Here is an 18,234-nt window from a genome sequence, read left to right on the forward strand (position 1 = left end):
CTTCAAATATAGATTCTTTCAGCAAAGCTTTGCAAGGCTTTCAGTGGCTCTAAAGTCAGTATATGCCCCAGAAAATACCGATCTAGAGGCATTTCCCGAAGCTCAGTATTGGTCAAGATCATCTTAGGCCAAATTAAGGCACCTTGGGAATATAGTTACCTCATTTGGAGGCTATTCACTTGGAGGTCAGCTGGGAAAGTAGTAGTGACTGGTCAGTGGGTGTTCTAAAATGAGCACCTCAGCAATGTCCAACTTTGAGCAGTGCAAACTCTATGTGGAGAAGCTGCCTAGGGTGACTTGCTTTATGGAGTTATTTGCTGTATCAGAGTTAAAAGTTGAAAGACATGCATTCAAACTGTGTCTCTGACTTTAGCGTAATGGATCGACACCCCACCGTTAGAAAGCATGGCCGGTTATCTTCTATGTACTCGTAGTTCACAATGAGGAAACTCTGCCATCTGCGTGTATAGGTGTCACCCCAGCTAGACGTATCTTACAGTAACAGGAGTGTTTGTAAGACAGCTGGTCTTAGTGACCTGCATCTAGTTTATTCAAAAGTCCTATCAAATCTCATCAAGTTCTGTGTACATTATAAGAAAGGGAAATTGTGCCGTATTCTCTGTCATCTCCCACTGAAAATTAGTGTCTGATTGGCCCCCGTTCTTACTATCCCAGATGAGATAAAGAGCAATGCATGCTAGACCATGATATGCAAACAAATACCTGGAAATCTTGTTATAAACACCAGCTCTGATTCATTCAGTCTGGAGTTGGGCCTCAGATTTTGCGTTTCTGACTACAGTCATCTCAGTGCTACCAGTCCACAGACCAGATTTTGAGTTGCAAGGTTAATTGAGGTGCTGATTACTAGAAGCATTGATAGACAGCCTCAAATAATTTCTCCTCTTTGGCGCCAAAGGTCAAGGAGAAGTTTATAAAAGCCCTAACAGTCCGGTATTCTCAATAAGTCCTTCCATGGTCTGGTGGTGATCTAACAGGGCTCTGTAGTGAGCTAGCTCTTCCTGAAAGGCTGCCTTCTTGGGCAGGGTTCCTCGTTCGTTGGCCTGGGAAGACGAGCTTGCAATTCTTTAAGGAGAAAACGAGTGTGCCTTGCAGAGGATTATATAGTAAGCCAGTAGATCTGCATTTGTAGAGAGCAGAGAGTTTATCTTTTGAAATACTGGGATAGATCACATTTTGGGTTCCACTGGATAGGAACCATAGAGTTGATAAAAGGAGCATCTTTCCAAGGATATAATAGTGCTCATGTCTGGCTGGGTATTAAAATCACCGAGCAGCTTAAAAATAATACTCCTGCTTAGGCCACACCTCAGACAGAGGTGAGACCTGGGCATCTGTAGTTTTTAAAAAAGAGCCCAAGTGATGACAAAGTCAATCAGGATTGAGAGTCCCTGGTTTAGGCAGTCTTTAACTTGGAGGGCAGGAAACTCTCCTGAGAGGCTTCTTTTTAGCTTGAGTTAACTCAACATTTGTATAATCTGAGGGCTTGTGATCAGGTTGCAGTTGGATTGACCGAAGATACTTGATGTATTTAGGAGAGTTGACCTTAGTTTGATAATTGGGGGATAAGTCAGCTTATCAACCAGCATCTGATGGTTGAGTGTTTTCATAAGAAAATCCAGTCCTGGAGCATTTGTGACCTGGATCTGCCAGAGCTTGGGGCTCTGTGCTCCATGTGGATTTACTGTAGCCCCATTTTAGAAGTGATGGGAAATTCATTGTTAAGGTTTAAATTGGATAAGACTGGATTGAGATTGTGTGTGTTTGCCCAAGTGCATGTGTTGGCACCTTCTCACTCATCAGCTAGGTTTTTGAAAAAACAAAAAATTTAACCTGGTGGTGTTCATCAAGTCAGGTGCTTGGAGAGCTGTCCCATTTCTGCAGACAGTGCAACTGGAACACTCATGGGCAGGCCAGCTCCCAGCCTGTGTCCCTCCCGCTGGAGAACAAGGGGTCCTGGGGTAGGGGTGATTGGTTTCTAGGGTTCAGGGAGCACTTACTGAATAATGAGCTTTTTTTCTTGAGGGCATTGCCCCACTTATTGAAAAGGATTTTGATGGTATTTTTGCCTTTTTTTTTTTTTAAATTACTGGTGCCATTCTGGGCTTGTTGGCATCCATGGGTGTTTTCTAGATACAGGAAGTTGCCAGAAGTCTGATGTGCAGAGAAAAAAGTTTATTGTGTACTTACCATAAAATTCTTTTGTAGCTTTACGGTCCTTTGGCTTTGAGTGAAAGTGAATCTTTTGAGTATTTTCTTTTAACATTGAGGAGACCTACCTAACAAATTTACACACTGTGATCTTTCCACAGGCCGTTCCTTTTTTTCTTCTTAGTCATTACTGACCTGTCATAATGTGTGTTCCTGGTTTCTTGGGCTAGAAGCCAGATGACAGTCCTGCTGTTTTTAAAGACTGCTGTAGCATTGTCCAGTGTTTGTCTTCTCAAAGACTTCTTCCCTGTGCCTGTTGATTTATGGACTAGATCTTTGTGGAGCAGAGCCCCACTGCCATATACCAATTAGTAAATGGGGGGCATAGCCAGCCGAGGAATGAGCTTCGCAGCTGGTGCCAAGATAGTGTTGGCACTGAAGGATGTGAAAGAAAATGAGACTCATCTGTCAGTCAGCTTGGGACAGCATCAGGATCAGTCGCCCTCTCTTCTCCCTGTGATCTTCAGCCTTAGCACAGGGTCTCTGCCTGCTCATCCTGAGGGCTGGTGATTAATTCCTGAATTTACTTTGGTTTGCTTCTCCTTGCTGTGCAGCCTCATCCTCTTGGTTGACCTTCTCTGAGTCTCTTCCTACCGAGTGGGTAAGGTCCTGCTAATTGGTTAAGGTAGTGGTTCTTAACCAGGGTGATTTGTACTGCTAGGGAACATTTGGCAATGTCAGGAGACATTTTTGATTGTCACAGTTGGGAGTGGAAGGTTCTAATGGCATCTAATGGTGGACTTCAGAGAACATCCTACAATGTGCAGGACAGTGGCCCATAACAAAAAGAATTATCTGGCCCCAAATGTCAGTTACACCAGGAATTGAGAAATCCTTGGATTAAAGGGACTTATTTCATTATCCAGGGAGTTACACTTTTTGCTTTGGTTTAATAGATGTTTTCAGAATTATTGGACTTGCTGTGGTTTCATTTCTTGTGGATGGGAAATTCTGTCAACTGTGAATAACCTATGGGCTTGGTGAATGAAACTCACAGAACATGTGAAGATCTTATCTGGCCTGGCAGCAATAGTTTTCCTTCTTACTCCTTTGTCCCCCTTCCACTTGTGCCAGTATTGTGCACACCCTAGAGGCTCAGTGAGGGTAAGAGTGTTTTTCCCCAGCTGTTTTCCTTCCCCATGGTGCCCCCTGGTGGAGATGGCTATATGTGAAGTGGCGAGAGGTACAGCTTGGAGTGGCTTTGGGGGCCAGCTAAAATAGGGCTGATAGCAGGGAGAGCCTGGCCTGTTCTGGACACAAAGCCATTAGCTTTATTACCATATTTGAAGATTTATTTTGCTCTTGATGCAGGAGATGGAGCCCTGAACTACACTCCGCGGGTGGTGTAACTGCCAGGCAAATTGCTTTTCCGATGGGTGGGGTTGGGTGTTTTCATTTCCCTGCCCACACTAAGAATGCAGGTGGAGCATAATAAATGAAAATTCTGGGCACAGGACTATCTTGGTTTGATCGCTTCAAATGTAAATGGGACTGGCCATTTAAAACCCAGACTTTAAAAAAAAAAAAAAAAAAACCAAACAAACCAAAAAGCTTCTCCAAGTATCCTAAAGGCATGTTGTTTCAGTGGGTATTTTTCAGTTACTGACTCAAAATGGGACTTGTTTAGCCAGGTCTAAAGGAAGCAAGCTGTTTTCACCGAGAATGTGTTTTTCCTGTTTATAAAGAAAAGTACTAGAATTTGTCAGAGGACCAAGTCACGATAGTGGGGAAAAGGACTCCTGTTTGGACCTGTTCGAACCAGCACGTAGGTTGGTTCCTGAGCTCCTTGGCTCCCTGGGATGGGAGGCGAGCTCAGTGGTTATCACAACTGTCGGGGATTCCCACTTCACATCGGGGGCTGCTGCTGAGTGCGCGGCAGCGGGTTTCAGGATGGTGGTACTGGGGACGTGAACAAGCCCAGAGCGAGTTCCCAGGACTGTGGACTGACTTTGGAGGAAAGCTCTGCTTTGCTTTTCCTTCCGTCCTCCTCTGCTTCTCCTTTTAACAACATGAGACCTGCCTACATAGAGCAAGAGCAAGAACGTCCCCCCAGACCATCTCTCTTCCTTACCACCAGTAGTGCCATCAATGTATATTTTTCTTCCTATCTTTGATTCTGCCGACCCCTGGATGTTGGTCGGACATGGCATTAGACTTACAGTCTAAACTTAAAAACAGTTTACCAAACACTCCACGTTGGTCTTTTTTTTTATATATAATATTTTTTTATTATGTTAGTCACCATACAGTATCCACGTTGGTCTTAATGCAAATTAAGAAGTAGTAGGAAATTGTTTCAGAGTTAAATCATTATCTAAAGACTCTTGTTACTGCTTATCATAAGTCAGACAAAAAGCCTCTGTAACTTACAATTTACGACTGACCCTCATCTACCATTTAATTAGGCTATCAGTTCTCTGTCATATAATTTTATATGAGTAGATATGTGGCCCTGAATTTTATAGAACAAATACGCAAATGAGACCACTGCCAAGCATTAACTTCCTGACCAGATAACGCAGAAATTCAAAGTTCATACTCCACGCATACAGAAGTAGCTGAGGAGGTTTTGTTCTGAATCTCTACAGTGTAAAAATTTTTAACAGATTTTTTTTTTTAAAGAACCTATTTTAAATGAAGAAAAACAAAATTCAGATGAAAGCATCTGGGGAACCTCAGAGCTAGAAACCTCTCTGGGAACCTGAAGTCCTTTGAGACGTGGTTTGAAAAACCAGGAACTCGGATCCTTCAGCTCCTACCCGGCCAGCGCTCACAGTGTTCTGTGCCGCTCCAACTTTCCCCGTGTCAGATGTGCGGACACCGGGACAGACGCACTTGTCTAGGGTCACACAGTGCCAGTGGGTAGAGCAAGCTGGAGAGTCAAGATTTCCAGTCCTGGGAGCAAGTGTTCATTCAGTTCTTCCTCACCACCCCTTCTGGTGTCTTCCTGGGATCCTCTTGGATAACTGGTGAGGACACCAGCAGCCTCCCCCGAGGGTCCCAGCCCCTGAGGTTCCCTCCCCCGAGGGTCCCGCCCCCACCGCTGGTTCGCCTTCCCATCTCTTGTCTTAGACACCTGTTTGTTCCCACAATCACTGCCCCTTCTGGGATTTTGGTCAGAAGTTGTTTTGTTTTGTTTTTTTCTTCTCACACCTAACTGCCACCGTATCCTCTGTAGTTGAACCCCATCTCCTCAAGGGCACAGTGATTTTCCACTGCTGTGTGACAAGATCTTAGGGCAGAAACTTGCGGCAGGTAAAGGACAAATACAAACTCAGAGTGCCAGGGTTCTCTGTGGTTCACACCAGAAGGAGGTCTTGGGGGGTCATTGATCACGTGTGTTTCTTCATCTCATTTCCGCCATCCTGCACTTCCACTGCATGCAAGGCGTGGCCATTCCTGGCATTTCCGGTCTTTGGGGCGCTTAGGCGCCCTCGAGGAGAGATGAAGGATTATCCTGCCGAGCAGTAGGTAAGAAGCCCTTCAGAAGCAGCACAGACTGCTGTGAGTGTTCCAAGGAGGATGTGCTGTCTTTAGTTTAGGCAGCCATGCAGAAGGTGGGGTTCAGTTTTGAGATATGGTTGGGATTTCCCAAGGTAACATGGAGGAGCACAGCTGACAGGATGTCTTGAATGTTACTGCGCAAAATGAGGCAAAAGTTAGGCCCATAGCCGCGGGTTATAGATACGACGCCCTTCAAGTGGTGCTGGTTAGGACGGAAGGGGTGTGTGAATGATTGTTGGAGTGCTGCTGTCCCATGTGAATGTTGGACCAGCAAGCTGTGAGGGGATTGGCCTGTGGGGCTGTAGGAAAAGATCACATCTCTGTGGTTGGGGCTGGCCTTGCTCCTGAAGGGACAGGCATTTCCAGCTTCACTCATGGTCTGGAGAGAACGCTCCTGATGGAAGAAATGGGCCCTCCAAGGATGTTGGATGGGTAGCTGCAGGAACTGCTTGCTTCCTCTGTCTCTCCTGGAGCTGGGCTATTGTTCTGTATGTTCTCAGATGGTTTGAGAAGTTGGCATCTGGCAGCAAAGCAGGCCTTGAAGGGCGGCCTGTGAGGTTGACGGGGAGCTCGTAAGAGCAGCCATGTCTGGTGGCTGGTGGCAGATTTCTCTTTGTAATTTCCTTTGATTAGTAGGCCTGTGGTCAGCCCTGGCCGTGGCTGGGGTGTGGGGAGGAGGGGTAGGGGTGGGTCCTTGCTGGGGCTACAGGGTCCCGTGAGGCTCATCTGCCTGTCTCCAGGTATATCTCCTCTTCATACCCCAACTTTGGAGGTGGGCTTGCTCTCTTCTTTTTTCAGTAACAGCTTTATTGAGATACGATTCACATATCCTCTAACTCTCTTATATAAAGTGGATAATTCAGTGTTTTTAATATATCCACAGAATTGTGCATCCATCACAATTAATTTTGGAATGTTTTTGTTTCCCTGCAAAATAAATCTTGCGTGTTGGGTTGTCACCTCCCAAGTCCCCTGTTTTCGTAAGCCCAGAACAACGACTGTTGTATTTTCTGCGTCTGTAGATTTGCCTCCTCCAGGCATTGCATAAAAATAGAATGATACAATATGTAGTTTTCTGGGACTGCCTTTTTTCACTTCGCATAACGTTTTCAGGGAGCGGCTGTACTGGAGCACGTACCAGGACCTAACTTATTCCCGTTGATTTAGTAGTATGCCATTGCATATGTTTTTCTCATCCATCCGTCCATCCGTTGATGGACATTTGAGTTGTTCGGGTTTTTTGTCTATTACGAGCAAGGTTGCTATGAACATTTGTGTACAAGTTTTAGTGTGGGCATAGACTTTCATTTCTCTGGGAGAATTTTAGGAGTGGAGTTGCCTGGGTCACATGGTAACTCTGTGGTTAACCATTTGAGGCACCACCAGACTACTTTCCACACCAGCTACCTCATTGTACATTCCCACCCGCAGTATATAAAGGTTCCAATTTCTATACAGCTCACCAACACTGGTTCTGAGCTGTCGTCATTGAGTATAGCCATCGGAGTGGGTGTGAACTGGTATCTCACTGTGGTTTTAATTTGCATTTCCCTAATGGCTAATGATGTTGCGCATCTTTTCATATGCTTTTACTTTTTAAATTAAGAGAACTGACACGTCTCCATGCCAAAGATCTTCGATTAGTTTTGGAAAGGGGGATGCCAGGTTTTACTGTGTTGAGCAGTGAATGGGGAGGAAGCAAGTGAATACTGCTCTTTTAGGAAGTACAGGAATACAGGAGATGCGGATGAGGGTGGTTAGTGGCAGCGGTGGGCCTAGAAGCTTCTCTCATCACCAGCGGACTTGGTGCGGACTTCTTTCTAGAGGAAAGACGGGGCCATGGCCCCGGGCTGGCATTGCTCCGCTTGGCCACAAGGTCTTCTGAGATAGACTGTGTTTTTGTGCCTGTTGGCTCTATTTTGCAGGAGGATCCAGCTAAGTCTGGAGGCAGGCAGGTTCTTCGGCAGACCCGCTGCTTCTTGATCACTATTGTTCTGTAGCCTCTAATGAATTTTGGGGCCATCGCTGATGATGATCCTTAAGTCCTTTCTGATCATTAAGCACCTTCTGGTGAGGATTGCTGTCCTGTTGCCCCCCCGCCCCCCACCCAACCTCTCCTATTTCTGTGGGAATTAGGGGTGTGTCCCAGGTAATGGTTTTGAAAAGTCTTAAGATTCTGTTACTAGGAATTGTAGAGATGAGTTCTAATTCGGTTCTCCGTGTGTGCTGCGGGTATACTGCGATAGCTGCTGCAGTTTCACACCATAGATTCTATGGGAAAAAAGAATATTCCTGGCAGTTCTATGGTTACTTAAAATCTGGGCCCTCAGTATCAGAACTGTTCTCTGAACTTGCAATGAGGGCTTTTCACTCCAAATTTGTAAGTCTCTGAGCTGGTAGAATTTAAGCTTGGCTGGGTTTCTCGACCATCTTTTTGCCGCTCAGAAATGCCATCTGTGGGTGGTTCTGACTGTCCCCAAGACCAAGGCAGAGAAGCACGCCACCTTCTGCTGTGGCCCTTGTTCCGTTTTGGGACCTGGCCCTGCCCTTGCTTTAACTTTGCAGCCTTGAGCAGATGCTTCAGGGGTTTAATTGACGAAGTGGAATGGAGTTTCCTGTCTGAAAGTTAACAGGTAGTTCCTGTATGCATTTGGTGTTCTCCCCTAAAGTAGTAAAAGAAAATTGCCCGCTGTCATTTTTAGTATAGCGTCTAGTTTACTTGCCCTGGGAAAATCCCTTTGGCCCTGGGGTACAGTTGACTCACTGTTGTGGGTTATCAAACAGGAAGCACAGCCACTTCCTAAGGACCCAGGGGCAGCCCCCAGTTAGAGAGGTGGCTTTAAAGCATCAGCCCCATGAGGCTGGGATCTCTGTCTTGTTTGGTGAGTCTCCAGGGCCTGATATGCTATATGCTAGCTATAGTATATACTAGCTATAGAATGCTATAGAATATGCTATAGAATGAGTGCCGGAAAGAAAGAGGGCTGGGTGCTGCTCACGTAGCCCTCATTCGGAAGGGCCGAATAAAGTGCCCTAGTGCCTGGAGGACAAGCTTGCTTGGTCAACAGGTGGTTTATTGTGTCCCTGGGGCCAGTGTCTTTCTCTGAGAATGTACATGGTGGTGGTGGACCAGGGACTGGGGGTGGGAGGTTCCCTTATAGGATGTCACGGAATCTCACACAGAAACTGGCAGACGATCTATATAGACAGACAAGTGTTTTAAACTGCAGACTAGTAAGGGGCATCATAGGCTGGAGAAGTAGGGAAAGCTGTCTGGAGCCGGTGTGAGTGGAGCTGGGGCTTGGGGGAACAGGCTGGGTTTGGATGATGGGTTTGATCTGCAGAGAGCCAGCCAGGTAGGGAAAGCAGCGTGAGTGAATACGGGGAGACCATGAAGAAGGATGTGCAGGGTTATGGTGATGGCTGATCAGCAGGTGCAGAAGATGTGGCCAGGCCCGAGGAGTTTAAGTGACATGGTATTGCAAGAGGGAGTTTGAGCCACGCTGTAGAGATGGTGCAGTGGTACACCATGGTGATGATATCCGTCTGCCTGGATCAGTGGCTCTCAGACTGGAGTAGGCATCAGATTCGCCGGGAAGGCTTGTTGGAGCACAGGTGTCTCCCTGCCGCCCCCCCCCACCGCCCCCAGCCAGAGCTGCTGATTTAAGTTGGTCTGGGTTGGGGCCTGAGAATTGGCATTTCTCACTGGTGCTTCTGCTGCTGTGGAGTTATGCACCGTGCTTTGAAGAGCCCCTGGCCTAGAATTCAAGGGTCAGTAATCTTTTTCTGTTAAAGGCCAGTAGTAAATGTTTTAGGCTTTTGACCTACATAAGATTTGTCACATTTTCTTCTTTGTTGCCTTTTACAACCCTTGGAGCACGTACACACAGATGTTGGTCATCGATATACAGGCTGGTGGGGAAAGACAGGTGGCATAGGGAAGGCAGGGTATGGTGTACAGAGTCCTAGGCTGTCCCGAGATCACCCCTCTGTCCCATAGCTGGCTGACCTTGGGCAAGTTAATCTCTCTGCACCTTTGTTTCCCATCTATATAACAGAATGATAGTACTAGTTCTTACCATTGAGGACTCTCCTAAGAATTCAGTGAGCTAAGGCACAGAAAGCATTTAGCACAATGCCTGGGACAGACCTAGAATTTATTTATCCAACGACTGATGGCTGTTCATAGTTGAGGAAAACAGCGAGAGAGGATGACCAGTGCAGATCCACCACATTATAAATTCTGAAAGCTAAGCACTCCAAGATCTCGCCTTCATTCCTTAGGCTTCTTACAAAGAAAGATACTTAAAACCAAAACATATGCACCCTTCAACTACATCCTGGGTTAGTCCTGCGTGGAGACCATTGCTCAGCTTTTCCCTTGCCACACTTAGAAAATGGTGCCATTTGTGAGCTGGCTGGTTGCTGGACCCAGGACTCTGGTTCATCGGGTGGAGAGTTAGGCCTACTTGTAACCCATTTGCAACCTCCACCTCGGTCTCATGTTTTGGGAAGACTTGCTTTAAGACCTTGGCCCAAATAGAGCACCAAATAGGAGCTGCTGGCTGATGAGTATTGAACCTGTGCCTTTGTGCCTTCTAACCTCATATTTGGCCCCAGGGTGTAAGTGAAAGTGAGAACTATAGGAAAGAAGGCTATCATGTGCTCCACGTTTCCTGTGCTGAAGTGTGCAAATGAGTGGTGAGGTGCCTCTTTCACTCGTGGTAGCTAGAACAGGAAGACTGCTGGGTACTGCTGGCATAGCCTGTCTGCACTGGTGCCTGGGGAGAGGCCGCTTGGTGGCCCCGAGAGCTTCGGCTCATCTCTCTCCAGACACTGCTAATGCAAGCTGGCCATGCTTACATAATATGGGGGCTTGCTCCCCTTTCCTGGTCTAATAACCCCTGAGGAGGTGCCCCGTTTCTTCCTCACCTCCCCAGCTGCATGCTCTCATCCTTGCCAGAGCACATACTAATGACTGTAAGCTCAAGTTACAGATGCACAGAAGTACTCTGGGGTGCTAGGACTCCGCCCTCCACTTGGGTTTTTTGCTGACATTCAGTGAAATATCCTTCCATCTCCTCCCCACCTTGCAAAACAAGCTTCCTGTTTTGAACTTGGTCCAGACTGGAACAGCCCTGCTACACCTGTTAACATAGTCAGACACACATTTCCTCCTCTGTATTTGTACAGCTTTTTGTCGCCTAGCCAGATTTCCCCTCTCAGCTTACAGATCTGGAATCATAACATAAGATATTGAACCAGCAAATTAAGAAAAAAGGAAGTTAGCGTTTTGGAGCCGTTTGAGTGAAAACGTGGCTCCTGGTTGGTTTCCCTGTGTTTTGCCACGACCACTCTGCTAACTTTCCCCCCTTCTTCACAGCAGAATGGAAACGAGGAAAGGAAATCGACTGACGCAGGAGCCAGAGTGAGACTGACGAGCCTGCAAACCCAGCCCGCACCATGAACTTGTGTCTTCCTTCTACATTTTAAGAGCCAAGGGCAGGTGAAGTTGCTGGAGAGCAATGGCTCTCTTTACTCCGTGGAAGCTATCCTCTCAGAAGCTGGGCTTTTTCCTTGTGACTTTTGGCTTTATCTGGGGTATGATGCTCCTGCATTTTACCATCCAGCAGCGAACTCAGCCCGAGAGCAGCTCCATGCTGCGTGAGCAGATCCTGGACCTCAGCAAGAGGTACATCAAGGCGCTGGCAGAGGAAAACCGGAATGTGGTGGATGGGCCGTATGCCGGCGTTATGACAGCTTACGGTGAGCACCGGGCTACTGGGGCTACTGGGGCTTCTTGATGGAGTGTGGCTTTGCCTCGAAAAGACCCCAGAGGCTCGCGGCCTTGGTTTTGTCATGGATTGAGTGCATCTCTTGCCACTGCCTTTGCGGCAGTGAGTTGCGCACAGAGGGACAGTTTTATAAAGTTAAAGCCATGCCCTTGGGGAGCCTCTGAGCTCTTGTGCACACGGACTAACACCCAGCCCCAGGAGCAGAGGGGCAGAACAGTTAGCACTCTAGGTTGTATTTGCAGCGAGCTTTTCTTCCCTCAACACATTTCTGGATTGCATGATCTCATCTGGGAGTATGATCAGGGAACACAGAAAAATATTCTCATTATCTTTCCCTAAACAAAACTTAATTAAGATGGGGTGGGGGTGAGGTAAGAAGGGTGGGGAGGAATGTGGGGAGGAATGAGAACTGGGGAGGGGGTGGGCAGGGTGAGGTAAGGAGGGTGGGGAGAAACTCAAAGCCAAGTGTGTGCCTCCCTCCGGCCAGGACGTAGGACACTAGCGATTACGTGCTGACTAATAGCTTTCATCTTTGGCTTCTTGAGAGTCGACTGCTCTTGTTTCTTGCCCTTGTCTCTAATTGCCCTGACTTTGAAAGAAGTCTTATTGTACATGTTGCTTTTTTTTTGTCGGGTACCTAAAACTCTTTTAGAAATGAGGTGGGGGGGGGGAAAGAATACATACAGAATATTACTTATTTTTCTTTTGGCAAAAGTTATTCTTAATATAGAATAAGTTGGAAGCTGTAGACGTGCAAAAAAAACGCCCAAGAATAAAGAAAATCACATATAAATCTACTCTAGGAAATAACCATAATTAATATCTCAGTGTATACTTTCTGATATTTTATGTATACACAAAAAAACAAACATATATGCAAAATACTTTAAAAAACATAGACGCACAAATACAAAACAGAAATTGCAAATGAAATTTGGATCATACTGTGTTGTGGGGAACCCAGCTCTCCTTTGATGACCGAGTGTGGGAGTAGACTTACTCCGTAGAAGATGGCCTGTCCTGTTGCTCATTGACAAGTCCAGTCAGTAAACAGGGACCTTAGTGGCCTCAGGGTTTGGGACTCTGAGATGTAATATAAATGAGATGCAAGAACGGCGTTGGCTGAGGTGGAAAATTGTGGTGTTCTACTTTGTGACCCATCAGTCATGGGGCTCTGAAGTATATGGAGTTCATGTGGTGTTTTCCTGAAAATGCACAGCAACAGTTGGAAGCTTGAGTTCAAACCCAGGCAATCATACTTAATTTTACATAATTTTTTTTTCTTTTTGAAAGGATCCAGGAAATTTGGTTACTTTTAAATTTTATATATTTTTAGTAAGGAGAGAAAATGGTTTTTTTGGTTTTTTTGTTTGTTTGTTTTTTTAAGAGAGGCGGGTTGCGGGAGGGAGCAGAGGGGAGGGATAGAGTCTTAAGCAGGCCCCAGTCCCAGAGAGGAACCCAACGTGGGGCTCAATCTCATGACCCTGAGATCATGATCTGAGCTGAAACCAAAAGTCGGACATTTAACCAACTGAGCCACCCAGGTTCCCTGAAAATGGTTGCTTTTAACAAGTACAATGTGGAAATTCTTTTTCAGTGCCTACTGTTGGAACGATTTTGCTTGTCTGCTTTTAATCTATTTGATTTGGCAGTGTCTATAGGCATTGACTTTCCACATGTCTAAATAAATGCTCTCCTTTTTTTGATCTGATGGATTAAAAAATGAGACTCCATTTTGGGAACCCACATTGCAACTAGTTTTTCAGAGGCTGCATTTGAAAATTACTTATTGACTTCAGTGTTCTGTAATATTTCCCAAATATCGTAGGTAAACCATCAGAAAGAATAAATAAAGCAAACTGTCACCATTAGTGTCACTCATGTGCAACAAGTAGATATAACCAGTAAAATAGATGCGATTTTCAAGTTTCTGGTTCGGTACATTCCATGTTAAATATTTTGGGGGAGAGGGGAGCAGTCGGTTAGTAATCTCCTCCTTCTGTTGATCTGAATCTGTCAAACCTTTTCCATGGGGAAGAAGAAACCCCATAAGTGGTAAATTTGTAGACTTTGCATTTCCCTGGTTGTTCCGAGTGTTTTATTTCTTTTTTCCTGCTGAACGTCTCCTAGGGTAGGCTTCCTCTGTGTCCTCAGGAGCGGTGATGTGGTCTTAGCTTTCAACCTTGCAGACACTATGTACTGTAGAAAGTTACCAGAACCCCGGAGTAGTCTGTTAGAATTTTGGCCATCTTATATGCTTATACATGTAGGAGTTTGGAGCTCAGAGGAACTACAAAACTGGGTTCCAGCTTCCTGCTTTCACAGGTGAACTTTAGCGAAGTCATTCTTCTTTTTCTCAAGAACAGCAAAGAAACAACCCAGCAGGCCCCATCAGCAGATGTAACACACGTGGCTGTTTTTCTCTTGTATCTTGTCCACTCAGCATGTCAATCAAAGTGCTCTTTGGGGCTGAGTCTGTGGAATTTAATTGGACTGTGCCTATGTGCTCGAGGCCCTGGAACCATCATGTGGCAAAATCCCACTAAAACTGGGTCTGTCACGTCGGCACTTTGGCATTTGGGGCTAGATAATTCTTCGTTGTGGGGACTGTTCATGCGCTGCAGGGTGCAGAATGGCATCTCTGGCATCTGTACCCGCTAGATGCCAGTTGTGACCATCAAAAATAAGTCCAGATGAGGGAGGGGTGCAAAACTGCCTCCCTCCCTACCTCAGAGGATTGCCGCACTAAGAATGAAACAGAAAACACTAACAGCATCCTCTTAAGGATGTTCCCAAGCAGATAGCTAATTTTTATTCTTTAGAATTCGATAGCCTGGCCTTCTCCATTTCTCAGTTCTGGGCACCAACGACTAGGATGGAGCAAGATGATGCGGTCCAGGGCCAGTCACGGGAAGCTGGAGAGCCTTTCTGATGGTGTGTGCTTCCCCTGCAGTCCGTCAGTACCATTGGTGGGCATGTCAACAGCCAGGCAGCTCTGGTGGTTGATGTCAGGAGATGCAAAGACCGCAGGATGTTCAGTGGTTTGTAGTCTTTTTCTGCCACAGATGGAGCCCACGTACAGAGCACTGCCTAGATGTCTGCCCTGAGAGAGTGAAAAGCTGATCCTGTGTGGCTGGGCTCTATGTCTGCTCTGAGTCAATCCCATTATTAGACCAAAAAAAAAATAATAATAATAAACACCTTCTTTCTCCCATCCCTGTTTTGGCATAATCAGAGGCTCTTAGGATGCTATAAATGTGTCTTTAGTAGCTGGGGCAGGTATTTGAAGACTCCTTGTAGCTGACTTCAGATTATTACTGAATTTTTAGAATCCCTGACTTGAGGTCCTAGAGCAGAAGAGTTCAGCAAGCTGTGACCTTTGGGTCAAATTTGGACCTCTGTTGGGTTATGTAAATAAATGTTGATTGAAACAGAAGCACTCCCAGTTGTTTATAGGAACTGTAGTAACACAGAGGCGTGATAAAACCAGGATTTTAGAGGACATCTAAAACACGCTGACTCCATCTCTCAGGAGTCCCCATAATTCAGTCTAAAATACTCATCAGGTCACCTGCCTCCTTGACTCAACAATTTTGCCAGAATCCCGTGGTCTAAGGCCCGGGCAGCAAGCTTGCCTTGGTCTACAGGTAAAGTGTTTGGGACCCTCCCGGCCCCTTTGTTTGTTGTCTGTGGCTGTTTTTGCACTACAATGGCAGGAGCTGAGTAGATGCCCCGGGGACTTATGAAGTCCAAAATGTTTACCTCTGGTCCTTCACCAAAAATGTCTGTCAATCCCTGCTCTATCCATAGGGCACTCTTCAGGATTTTGCTTGCTGTCCTAAGACTCTTGTATCTCTACATTTGAATCCGCTTGAAGACATCTTCATATAAGGTGTACATCCAGATGTTGTGTTTCTCTCTTCTCTGGAAATGCTTATTTACTTATTTGACAGAGCACGAGAGAGCACAAGCAGGGGGAGCAGCAGAGGCAGAGGGAGAAGCAGGCTCCCCGCCTTGCAGGGAGCCCGATGGGGGACTCTATCCCAGGACCCTGGGATCATGACCTGAGCCGAAGGCAGACACTTAACTGACTGAGCCACCCAGGCGCCCCTGGAAATGCTTGTGCTGAGTGGCCGGTCAAGGGGCTAGTGGTTAGGAGCATGGGCTTTGGAGGCAGCCAGTGTGGCCCGGGCCCTCGGGACAGCACACTACTTTGGGAGTGGGTATCAGCTCCTGTCCCACTGTGTGACTGTGCGGTGTGAGCACGGTGCTGCGAGTCAGGTGTTGCCGGTCTGACTGGTCCCCAAACCATCGTGGAGCTTGCACACAGTATCTCTTGCCCCCTCCTTGTTCTGCTGACTTGAAAAGAGACTTCGGAACTTCTTGTGGGATTTGGTGATTCAGAAGCGCCTGGAAGATGTCCCAGGCGGTCTGTGTGGAACAGTCGGAGCATTCATGTGTGGGTGTGGAGGGCGTTTCTGCGCGCTCCTCTGCCGCTCCGGAGAGGGGCGTGCGGAGCCAGGGCCTCCTGCAGCGCGGCCTCCACCGCCTCTCCCTGGCCTGCGCGGCAGGGCCATGCCTATCAGTGACTTCCTGGGAATGGTGTCATGAATGCTGTCCCTCACCCTCGTCAATGCCCTTCTTGTTTCTGAGGTGAATTGATCTCTGTCTCTGACGGCCTGACCCAAATTCTGATGCCCAGTGATTGCCTCTTATCTACGACACTGGCCCCGTCTGCTTGTGTTCTCTGGGCAGTGAGAGATGGCCTCGCTTTGTGGCCCATCCACACCTTATGAACTGTGACCTTTCTTGCCTGTTTGCTGCTCTTCACTGTTCCGGATGCTGGGACGCAGCTCAGGCTGGAGCAGCTGTAGGCCTGCAGCTTTTCTGCCACCCCCTTCCCCCGCTCATATCCTGTTTCCCTGCTGCCAGTTTTCCCTCTTGACCTCCTACTCTGCCTTATCTCCAGTGTCCGTCCTGATTCCCTGGACTTCTTGAGCCTCAACTGTCCCCTTGATTGGCTATTATCCCTCAAGCCTGGCACTCTGGGAAATGGCTGTGTGCTTTGCAGGTATATGGCAGTGCGGTCTAGGCTTTGTGCATACAGCCAGAGAAAGATGGATGGGGTCCCTGCTCTCATGGAGGCTATGTTCATTTTGGAGGGGAGAAATAGTATATGAGACAACATCAGATAATAATCAATTCCAGGGAAAAAAAATGACACAGGGATATGTGATTTTTTAAAAAAAGTACGTGAGGCACTACTTGGAATGAGAAGGTCAAAGAAAGCCTCTTATTAGGTGTCTCTTAGCCCTGCTGACGCCAAGGAGCTGCGGGTAGGGTGGGAGGAGGAGGGCGCTTGAGGCCGAGCATGCCAGACACGAAGGCAGGGTGTGTGCCACAGGCCTGCCTAGGCACCCTAGGGCCGCAACAGAGGTTGCTGCGGCTGAATTATGTGAGCAAGGAGCAGTGTGGAAGGTGGGCAGAGCATACAGTGGTCCTTTGGGCTCTGGATCTCAGTGTGATGGCAGGGGGAGAGAGGTGAAGGGGGATGAATGTTCTTGTGAGTGAGCCTGGCCTGCCCCTGCCTGGGGGCCCTGGCCCCACCCCGTTATCCCCCTTACTTCTCTTCCTCAGCCCAGGAGTTAAGGAGGAAGGGAGTTCCTCCCTTTTCCTTAAGGAGGTGGGGCTTACATACCCTATGCCCTGGAGAAGAGGGTAGGGTTTTTGGTTGCTGGTCAAGGGGCAATGCATTGGGCTTCAGGTGGCCCTCGTTGGCCTGGGGATGCCCATTTCTAAGACATTAACGTCATTTAGGGTTCTGCTCACAGACCAAAGGGAGACCCCCCCACTGTGATGCTGGTATGGCGACCTGAGGTAGCCCCTGCTCGGAGTGGCAGGCCTAGGTCACGTCCGAAGAGTCAGGGGAGCTTTTACGTGGGTTTCGTTCCACCTCTGCTGTGAAAAAGAAAACAGAAAATACTTAGGTTGGATTTCACTGGAGATTAAAAAAAAAAAAGAGTGACTTTGGTTTTTTAGAAATTTTATTTATTTGGTTTCTTCTTTTTGCCTCTGTTCCTACAAATATGATAAAGGGACTGTTTTCTTGGAGGGCTGGGGTGATGTGGAAAACCACCATTGCCAAAGCAGCAATTCTCTGCCCTTGAGGGAAACTCACTGTTTTGGAGCGACACTGGGAGAAAAAAAAAAAAAAGCTGGGCTGTTTGGTGTGTCTGAGGAGGTTGTGGTTACTCTACGGGGACGTGGCTGGTGTGATTAAAGACAGGGCTTTCTGCTTTAGAAAGTTGGGCACCTAAAACAGGCCTCTCCGGGTTTGGGATTCTTCCAGGGATGTGTGGTGGCAGTTCCCCCCCGCCCCTGCCTGGCACCCCCGGCAGAGCCAGGCCGAGTTCCCAAGCATACCCAGTGAGGCCGCATGTCTGAGGAGGGCCTTGGGGGTTCTGTAGACAGGAGACAGTCAGACTGTTTCTGGGAGGGATTGGAGCCTCTTCTGCTCCCTTTGTCCGTGGGACCTGTCTTTTCCTGCCTCATTGGTGCTTCAAGTCCTGGCTTGAGGAGAAAACGTGCATGAGGGGGTGTGACTGTTGGTCTCAGTGAGCCCTGGCCCCTGAAGTGGGGTTGCTCACTTCACCCAGTGGCCTGTCAGAACGGCCTGGGCACACCTCATGCCACTGTGGCCACC

The 18,234-nt window shown here is 47.4% G+C and overlaps 1 protein-coding gene across 6 annotated transcripts in view; it reads left to right on the forward strand.

The window, feature by feature from the left end:
* Window positions 1-18,234, forward strand: part of MGAT5 (alpha-1,6-mannosylglycoprotein 6-beta-N-acetylglucosaminyltransferase) — a 329,395-nt gene that overhangs the window by 104,948 nt on the left and 206,213 nt on the right. For 3 of the 6 annotated variants that reach the window (XM_034654457.1, XM_034654462.1, XM_034654458.1), the window contains one exon: window positions 11,120-11,502. In XM_034654457.1, coding sequence (XP_034510348.1) covers window positions 11,262-11,502 — 241 coding nt within the window. In that variant the 5' untranslated portion in view covers window positions 11,120-11,261. The remainder of the gene's footprint in view (window positions 1-11,119; window positions 11,503-18,234) is intronic. The other 3 variants (XM_034654459.1, XM_034654461.1, XM_034654460.1) reach the window with 1 other exon arrangement.

Source organism: Ailuropoda melanoleuca, chromosome 2 (assembly GCF_002007445.2).
Source record: "Ailuropoda melanoleuca isolate Jingjing chromosome 2, ASM200744v2, whole genome shotgun sequence".
Classification (NCBI taxonomy): Eukaryota; Metazoa; Chordata; class Mammalia; order Carnivora; family Ursidae; genus Ailuropoda; species Ailuropoda melanoleuca.